Source organism: Penaeus vannamei, chromosome 39 (assembly GCF_042767895.1).
Source record: "Penaeus vannamei isolate JL-2024 chromosome 39, ASM4276789v1, whole genome shotgun sequence".
Taxonomy (NCBI): Eukaryota; Metazoa; Arthropoda; class Malacostraca; order Decapoda; family Penaeidae; genus Penaeus; species Penaeus vannamei.
The window spans coordinates 7396044-7406254 of record NC_091587.1 but is presented as its reverse complement, the minus strand read 5'-3'; the positions used below and the strand labels follow the sequence as shown (position 1 = coordinate 7406254).

At 37.0% G+C, this 10211-nt stretch overlaps 1 protein-coding gene across 1 annotated transcript in view; it reads left to right on the top strand.

The window, feature by feature from the left end:
* Window positions 1–2244, top strand: part of LOC138860028 (RNA-binding protein 25-like) — a 2660-nt gene extending 416 nt beyond the window's left edge. The window contains exons 3-6 of the mRNA XM_070116818.1: window positions 246–503; window positions 646–708; window positions 834–1367; window positions 2236–2244. Of these exons, the coding sequence (XP_069972919.1) occupies window positions 246–503; window positions 646–708; window positions 834–1367; window positions 2236–2244 (864 nt within the window). The remainder of the gene's footprint in view (window positions 1–245; window positions 504–645; window positions 709–833; window positions 1368–2235) is intronic.
* Window positions 2245–10211: the final 7967 nt, after the last annotated feature.

The window sequence follows — 10211 nt, the reverse complement described above, 5'->3', positions numbered from 1 at the left end:
GAGAGAAAGAATTTGAGGGTGACATCAATAGAGAGAAAGAATTTGAGGGTGACATCAATAGAGAGAAAGAATTTGAGGGTGACATCAATAGAGAGAAAGAATTTGAGGGTGACATCAATAGAGAGGAAGAATTTGAGGGTGACATCAATAGAGAGAAAGAATTTGAGGGTGACATCAATAGAGAGGAAGAATTTGAGGGTGACATCAATAGAGAGAAAGAATTTGAGGGTGACATCAATTGAGAGGATGGATTTGAGGGTGACATCAATAGAGACAAAGAATTTGAGGGTGACATCAATAGAGAGGAAGAATTTGAGGGTGACATCAATAGAGAGAAAGAATTTGAGGGTGACATCAATAGAGAGAAAGAATTTGAGGGTGACATCAATAGAGAGAAAGAATTTGAGGGTGACATCAATAGAGACAAAGAATTTGAGGGTGACATCAATAGAGAGAAAGAATTTGAGGGTGACATCAATAGAGAGAAAGAATTTGAGGGTGACGTCAATTTCCTTCGAGAGAAAGAACTGCTCTTACATGAACTTCATATAGGAAGATGGACACATAGGACTTTGTGACAGAGGTCGGAAAGTTAAAAGTTTTGGCGTAGCACAGATTTGCTGAACCGAAGTTGTGTGACATCAGCGCCACCTCCTCCTCACGCCAGACACTAAGGAGCCCAAGAAGGAAGCCCACGACTTGGTTGAGGTGACAGAGAAGGAAGAGGTTCATGATATTACAAATTTCTCTTCAACCCTCTCAGGAAAGCAGTAGGAAGAGCGTGCTGTTCAACTATGAGGTCAGGAGCTATGTTCAGGCTTGAACACTTTTAGCTCAAGCATCTCGGGACGTTACATCTGGGACAAGAAGGGTTTTCTTTCGCCATCAATAACACTGGCGTCGGAAAATCTGGAAACGACATCAATAAGTCTGACAGCGAAGATCTTGAGAGTGACATCACCAGTAGCCCTGGAAATGACATCAATAGGTTTGGCAAAGAAGATCTTGAGAGTGACATCACCAGTAGCCCTGGAAATGACATCAATAGGTTTGGCAAAGAAGATCTTGAGAGTGACATCACCAGTAGCCCTGGAAATGACATCAATAGGTTTGGCAAAGAAGATCTTGAGAGTGACATCACCAGTAGCCCTGGAAATGACATCAATAGGTTTGGCAAAGAAGATCTTGAGAGTGACATCACCAGTAGCCCTGGAAATGACATCAATAGGTTTGGCAAAGAAGATCTTGAGAGTGACATCACCAGTAGCCCTGGAAATGACATCAATAGGTTTGACAACGAAGATCTTGAGAGTGACATCACCAGTAGGTCTTGCGAGGAAGATCTTGAGGACGACGTCAACCTCGAAGTGAAGTCTCGATTCTCACGACAAGGAATCGTCGTTTTCTTTCCTTGTATAGTTGTTGTTGTTGTTGTTTTTCTTCTTCTTTTTCAATTATTTTTTTGTTATAATTTGATTTTCTTTCAATATAATTTTTTTTTTTCAATGTCATTATTTTTTATTATTATTATCATTACTATATTTCTTTCCTCGTATAGTTGTTGTTGTTGTTGTTGTTTTTCTTCTTTTTTCAATTATTATTTTTATTATTATACTTTGATTTTCTTTCAATATCATTATTGTTTCTTTTATTTCAATGTCATAATTTATTATTATTATCATTTATATATTTTGATTTTTTTCAATATCATTATTATTTCTTTTATTTCAATATCATTATTTTTTCAATATCATTATCATTTCTTATCATTATCATATCAAGAAAATGGCTTATTCTATTTGTTGTGAAAAAAATTGTATGAATTGCCGGCAAATTTCATCGTTGCAAAGTGATGATGACAACAACATGCAGGAAATTAACAGTTTTTGCGAGAGTGTCTGAAACGCGGAAAGAATATGTGAATTGTACACAATGATAATAAGCAGATAGAAATAACAGTAATAATATTAAGAAAAACAAGAAGAAAACGAATAGCGGTAATAATGATAATGATGATAATGATAAAAATTATAATAATAAGAAGAAGAATGAGAATAAGTATGAGAATAAAAATAATAATGATTAAAACTAAAAGTAACAATTGTAACGTATTACATGTTATGCGAATATGCGTTACGTCGGCGAAAGCAACATACATTATATACGAAAACAATTAATATTAGCGTTGCGAACAAAAATGTGATATATTTAATGTAATACAATAAACATTAACAGAATCATTAGATATCAGTTACTCTTAATCATAAATGTTGTTTAGTGAACGGAAAAAGACTAATTCATAAGGATTAATAAGTTTTTTGTTATTCTGTATCATTCTTTTTTCTTTCATTTTTTCTCTCACAGTAAACGAATATACGATTAAAGAAACAATGGCGACAATCTTTTTGAAAGTGAAATTGCTGGAAAGAAATTTTGAATCGTCAACCGTCATTAACGGCTATTTGGGTCTGGTGAAATTCAAATGATTTAGAAACTAAATTGTTTGATGAGAGAAAGTTATCTGAAAATAATTCATCAGAATGAATAAAGAAGCTAATTATGCAAATATTTGAACTGACATTTTGGCACAGATGAAAGTGACATCAGGTAAATGCGAATATGAAATTTATCTATCAAGATGGTAAAATATACTTATATATATATATATATATATATATATATATATATATATATATATGTATGTATGTATGTATATATATATATATATATTTATTTATTTATTCATTTATTTATTTATTTATTTATTTATATTTATAATTAAACTATAAAATTCGTGAATACGCTGTTTTAGTAGTGAAATTAGGGTAAAAATTATGCAACAGGGTATTTGTTAAAATGTAAAATATATTTTGTTATTTCATATATTTCAAATACAATCTACATTTTTTCCACTGTGGATATCCGTTACGCAACCGAACACAAACATCTTGCAAGACGAGATAACAACAGAAAGACATAAGACAGGCGAGAGAGTGTGTGTGTGTTTTCCCCCCCAAGCAAACGTTTTGGGAAATCGTCAGTTTCTCGGTAACGTTTTAAGATCTCCGTTCAAGGGAAACGTTCTTCAGAAAATCGTGTTTATTGTCACGTCGCTGCGCCAGATGTAATTGCGTGATGATGTGAAAAAGGGGGGGAAGGGGTGAAGGAGAGAGAGAGAGGGGAAGGGGAGAGAGAGTGAGAGAGGATGAGGAGAAAAGAGAGAGGGGGAGAGAGAGAAAGCGGAAAAGGACGGGTGTGAGCAGTGGGAGGGAGAGAGGTGATGAAGAGAAGAAAGAGATGTAAAGAGAGAGCACGAAATGGAGAGAAAGAGATAAAGAGAGAGGGGGAGGACGAGAGTGAGGAGAGAAGAGATGAGGAGGAGAGAGAAAGAGAGAAGGGGGAGGGAGGGGGGAAGACGAGAATGAGGGGATAGCATAAATAGAGGCAGATGGAATAGGGAAAGAGAGAGGGGGGAGGGAGAGGGAGTTGGAGAGACGGGGAGCAGAGAAGAGGAAAAGGGAAGATGGGAGGGAGAGTAAGAGAAAAGGGAGGAGAGGAAGATGGAGAGAAGGAATGGGAGAGAAAGAGAGAGAGAATGAAAGATAGAAAAGAGAAGTAGGGTTAAGGGGACCGTTCCTGAAAATGGCCACCTTTCCCTACTCTATACATCATAAAAAAATACCGGTTAGAGATAACTGATTGATTCTTTTTGCATGCTATAGAGTAAAGAATTGCGCTCCGTTATATATATAAATTTTAACTCTGTTTTTTTGTTTTTTTTTTTTTTTTTTTTTTTTTTTTTTTTTTTTTTTTTGTGTGTGTGTGTGTGTGTGTGTGTGTGTCTTCGGTACATCCCAACTATCAGAGCTCTTTACAGAATATTCCCCCAAAAATACTAGTGTTAGATCAACTCTAGCCTATAGCCATGTAAAAGGCCGAATTTTGAATTTCCTTTTTTTTGGGGGGGTACAGCTTGACATAGAGAACTATTTTTGATTTGTTTTTTTAGCATTAAAATAGTATTATTTTTTGATAAAGGCAAAAATTCAAAAATCGGCCTTTTACATGGCCTTGGGACGCCGAGGCTTTAGTGAAAGCAACAAACTGCATTTGGATCGCATGAAAATTACGTGAGTTGGGATGTACTGAAGATTCATAAAAAAATGACGGAGCTACGGCGTTTTGTATTTGGCTTGCAAAGTTTGTTATTTCTGTTATTTTTCTCTGAATTTAATGATATTATATATAAAAAAAATGCTTATTTAGTGTACTTTGCAATGCAATGATTACCAAGTCAATGGGTATTTTCATGTTCAATAGGGACGCTATTCTGTAAAGGTATGTAACTTTTTTTTTTTCGTTGTTCATAAAAGTTGATATTTTCGTGTGAAAAGCTTAATTAATGCATTTTACCATAGAGACAACTAATCTAAACCAGATAAAAACCTTTTTTAAATTGTTTTATTTTTTTTATTTTCCATTTTATTTTTATCATTTATTATTTATTTATTTTTTTTTATTATCCCTCTCATACCATTTTCTTTGATAATTGTCAATATTAACAGATTTCAAAGGAGAACAAGTGTATAGTTTATGATTAGCCATTTGCACCCATTATCTTTACTAAGAAGTGCATAAAATCATGCAGACGCCTAGGTGTTGTGGGATATTTGCCAATTTATGGTGCCTAAGACTTACGGTAACGTCTAAACATATTTATTTTTATCGGGAACGCACGAAACGGATGCGATAGCTTTTTGAACGCCAGACGAAGACTACGCATACAACCGAGCTCAAAATTCCATATAGTTTTTATTTCAGAGCAGGTATTACTGAGTACTATCATCTTCAACATGAAATAATCTGTATCTCGCTTATACATCCGAAGTTTAAAAATCTAACATTTAGGTAACATTCATATTGAATTGGTCTTTACAACGGTAACTACCAATTTTAAATCAATTCAAATTGCCCCCTGCTGTGATGTACCGACCGTTGAGCGAAATGTAACGGAAATATTTCAATCCTTCCTTATAAGGCTATTTTTAAACATTAGTGCTTCGTATGTGATATACGTATATATTACCACGTAAACTAAAACATATTACCAGGGAGTCTCGATCAAAGCATATTTCGTGTGTAAAAGGACACAAAACACATTTTTTTAAAGATATATTTCACAAAATATTTCGTCATAAATCACGGTGATATAATTTTTTCCTGATATTGGTATAAAAGTGTTCCTTGAACATTCACGAACTCATATCTATGCGCAATGTCATAATTAAATGCCTTATGCACCATTGCCGCAAGCAAAAGTCCACATAGGTGTACCTGGGCGCTCAATAGCGACGTACCTCTCCGGGTGCTGAGGGACTCGCGCGCCGGCTGCAAGACAACGAGCCATAGCAGGCGGTTAATACTCGTTCGGTAGTTTCCTCATCCATGTACCTATATTATACGCTAACTATCTTAATTTAACCCCCTCCCCCCCCCCTCTCTCTCTCTCAGGGGCGGTCCCCTTAAGATAATCGGGAAAAAAGAGAGAAAGAAATGAAGGAAGGAGAGAGACAGACAGAAACAGAGACAGGCAAATACAGACAGAAATAAAAACAAAAGAAACAGTGATACATATAGACAAACAGAAAGAAAAGGAGAGACAGAGACAGACAGGAAGAGAAAAAGATACAGATAGAGAGAAAAAAAATACTAGATTTACGTACCTATTTCCCTCTTGTCTTATCGACCTTCTATCGCGGACGTTCTGTAAACCCGTTTTAACGAACCACTTCCTATGCCGGCCATGACACCTGGCCATTCCGTCGTGGTTTGCTTGTGGGTATGTGGGTATGTGGGTTCCCATATGTTCGTGTTCTGATTGTGGGTATGTGGGTTTCCGATTTTTTTCTTGTGTTCTGATTGTGGGTATGCGGGTATGTGGCTTCCCATTTGTGCGTGTTCTGATTGTGGGTATGTGGGTTCCCATTTGTGCGTGTTCTGATTGTGGGTATGCGTGTATGTGGCTTCCCATTTGTGCGTGTTCTGATTGTGGGTATGCGGGTATGTGGGTTCCCATTTGTTCGTGTTCTGATTGTGGGTATGCGGGTATGTGGGTTCCCATATGTTCGTGTTCTGATTGTGGGTATGCGGGTATGTGGGTTCCCATATGTTCGTGTTCTGATTGTGGGTATGCGGGTTCCTATATGTTCGTGTTCTGATTGTGGGTATGCGGGTTCCCGATTTTTGTTCTTGTGTTTTGATTGTGGGTATGCGGGTATGTGGCTTCCCCGATTTTAGTTCTTGTGTTTTGAATGTGGGTATGCGGGTATGTGGGTTCCCGATTTTGTGTGTGTGTGTGTGTTTTGAATGTGGGTATGTGGCTTCCCCGATTTTTTCTTGTGTTTTGAATGTGGGTATTTGGGTATGTGCCTTCCCCGATTTTTTCTTGTTTGAATGCGGGTATGTGGCTTCCCCGATTTTTTCTTGTGTTTTGAAGGTGGGTATGCGGGTATGTGAGTTCCCGATTTTTCTATTTTGTCGTTTTTTGGACATGGGTGTTAGGACATGAGGGTATGTGGCTTCCCATTTCCTGTTTGTTTTCTTTAGAATTGGATGTTCGTTAATTGTGTTACTTGTTACGTGTAGGAAAAAAAAAATAGTTAAAAAAGAAAGAAAATCAAAGGAAAAAATGTAACTGACGCATCTCGACTTTTTTTTTTTTCTTTTTTTCTTTTTTTTTAGTAGTGTAATTACATTGAATACGTAATTGACGCTTTTTTTCTTTTTCTTCTTTTTTTCTTTTTTTATCTCGTAATTTCGTGTAATCGTGTCAATTCGAGGAATATGGAACATCGCCTGTTAACGTTCCTTGACGTTATTTGTTCTCGTTATTATTTCCTTTTTCACGGACTTCCCCAGCAGTCGAAGGAAAAAAAAAACGTTATAGGATCGTATATCAAGCCTTCGAATTTCGTGATAGGATCTTCCACTGGACTTCCTATTAGTCTAAGAAATAGGCGTTTATAGGATCACGGAAGACACTTTCTAATCTTCTAATCTTTTGATCTTTTAATCTTTTAATTTTTTATTCTTTAATCTTAATTTGATAGGATCGAACCTCCTTTTAGACTTGCCGTCAGTACGTTATAGGATCGTATTGAGGGCTTTTTAGATTCCTATCTATAGGAAAAGGCGTTATAGGATCGGTAAAGAAAGGTCTTTTAACTTCCTATCATCTGAAAGACAAGGTGTTATATGACCGTAAAAAAATGCCTTTTAGTTTCCTATCATCTAAAGGAAAAAGTGTTTTATGACCGTAAAAAAAACAGGTATTTAATTCCACATCAACCTAATAGCATGCGTTATAGGATCGTATAAAAGTCCTTTTAACTTCAGATCGCCTAAAGGAAAAAGGATATCACAGGATCATGTAAAAGGCCTTTCGACATCAACATTCGCCCGACCCTACGACCTCTCACCTATAAAGGCATTATAGGATCCCAGGACCCACAGGACCTCTCGCACCAGCCAGACGAAATGGCGTTATAGGATCGTCCCGCCCTTTGCAAGATCCGCGCGAAAGATGCCCTTCAGAATCAGTTGCTGGGGCGGGGATCTGCAACTCTGGCTTCAGCGAAGGTCAATCAGGGACTGAGGTCTGGCGCGTGGCAAGCGTGCTGAGATTCCCCAAGGCTAACTAACCTTGCTTTACACACATGATCCCTTGTTCGCTTTTGTGCTTGCAAGACGAAAAAGAAATTTGGGAAAATAAAAAAAAGTCTGAATTGTAAATCGATTATTTGAAATGAAATCGAGTGATTTTTTTTAAATAATAAAAGGAGGCAGAGAGCATAGGGTGTCGATGGAATCACGTGACTTGGCGGTGAACAGGGATCACGGGCTTAAAAGATTTTCTCGTTATTCCTTGGTTTAGTTTCAACGAAAAACCATTGAACAAAGATCACCGAACAGTCGTTTTTTGGTATCGTATTATCACTTATCTGTCTACATTTAGTTCTATTTTATCCATGTGCTTGTTTTTTACCCTATCAAAATTCTAAACTCCATTAAAAAGAAAAAGAAAAATCATAAAGCACGCGTTCCCGCAGTCTCTTATTTACTACGAAATTGCAAAATGTTTGTACCGCGTCTGTTTAGCCGCAGCCAGTCAACACACGGCTTTTGAACTTAGAGAAAAAAGATAACAAATACTGTTCATAAATCCTAATACGGAGAGATCGCCAAGTTATGTCGACGGCGATGTCACAGCGATAAGACACATTAAACTATTAAACCATCATGGAGTTCGCATAAATTTACAAACATTCTTCCAACCGTGTCCCTCTCTTGTGAAAATGTCTCTCCTTTCTTCTTTTCTTATTATTTCTTCTTTCTTCTCTCTATTTCTTTCGTTGTCGTTGCTGTATCATTTTATCATTAGCACGCCTAGCTAATGTGGTCTTTCCCGATATATAAACTTTTTTTTTCTAATCCAAATTTTCTTTTAATCATCAAAACATAACAAGATCTTTCGTGATATAAAGACAGTTTTGCTATTTTTTGTCAATTTTAGCTATTTATTTATCATCTTATATCCCTACATTATATTAGAGCCTTACCTCTATCTTTTATAACAAGTAATAGAATATATAATCACATGAATCTTCCATTTAAAAAGATATATTTATCTATAAATTTCCCATCAAAGATCTCATTAAGTTTCCTTGATAATCTGACTACCAGACCCACGCGTTTAAAAATAAATATCCATAAATTTACAAAAATAACTTATGACATCATACACTTTCATAGCTTTATTCGCCAATTTATCAGTCGCATCAAAGATTTTTATCCATCTCGTCTCAGCGTTGACCTAGCTGCTAAAAGTCTCCCATGATGTAAACATCTTTATTTTCCTATCTTGTCGATTCTTTTATCCTTTTATCAGAGATCTTGTCTGTTACAAAAGACTATAAACGTTACAAGTATAATGAGCCCGACCTGATAGATAATATTCATCCGCTTTTTTAATAACAACTTATCTATTTCTTCTCTCTGTCTCTGTGTCTTTCTTTCTCTCTCTCTCTCTCTCTCTCTCTCTCTCTCTCTCTCTCTCTCTCTCTCTCTCTCTCTCTCTCTCTCTCTCTCTCTCTCTCTCTCTCTCTCTCCCTCCCTCCCTGCCTCCCTCCCTCCCTCCCTCCCTCCCTCCCTCCTTCCCTCCCTCCCTCTCTCCCTCCCGCCCTCCCTCCCTCCTTCCCTCCCTCTCCCTCTCCCTCTCTCTTTCTCTATCTATCCATCTATCTATTTATCTCCCTCTCCCTCTCTCTTTCTAGGTTATATCAAAGATCACCTCATCATCCCATCTATTTCTCCCTCAAAAACCCAATCTCGCATGAACACTTGAGCCCCAACCAAGCCCCGGAGACAGTCACGTGTGCGCGGATAGAACTCTTCCGCGTGGGTAAGAGGCTAAGCAAGGTCCGCGGAAGTCTCTCTCTCTGTGTGTCTCTCGGCCGCCAGAGCGCAGCACCCTCCCCGCCGATGATCAAGCCGAGACTAGTTAGCGCGTCGCCTTGAAGAGTTTTAAATAGGATCTGAAGGTCGGTTAGACATCAAGGAAGAGGTCGGCCTCCCGGTGAAGCGATCTGTGCAAAGATAGTGTTTATGTTTTCTTGATATTTTGTTTATTATTTTTTTGTTGATTTTGTTGTTATTTGTTGTTATTTGTTGTTATTTGTTGTTATTTGTTGGATAGGAGGGGATTAATTTGATTTTTTGTTTCATGTGGGAAGGTCGTTCTTTTTTCTCTCTCTCTCTCTCTCTCTCTCTCTCTCTCTCTCTCTCTCTCTCTCTCTCTCTCTCTCTCTCTCTCTCTCTCTCTCTCTCTCTCTCTCTTTTGTATGTGGAGATTAATATGGCTTTTTGGAGCGGGGATTATTATATCATTTTTATGTTTGTTTGTTTTTATTAAGTGGAATTTTCTTTTTTTCTCTCTTAGGATTTTTAGTGAGGGATTAATGGTGCTCCTTGTAGGGATAATCTAGTTTTTTTGTTATGAAATTTATAAAAATTGGTTGTGATGCATTTTGTAGTTTTAATAAATTTGAACAGTACCTAGGTCATGTTTTTTTATTATTTCAGTAGCAGTAGTAATTGTAGTAATTATGGTATCCTCATTAATATTACCATCCGTATCATTATTTGTATCAGTA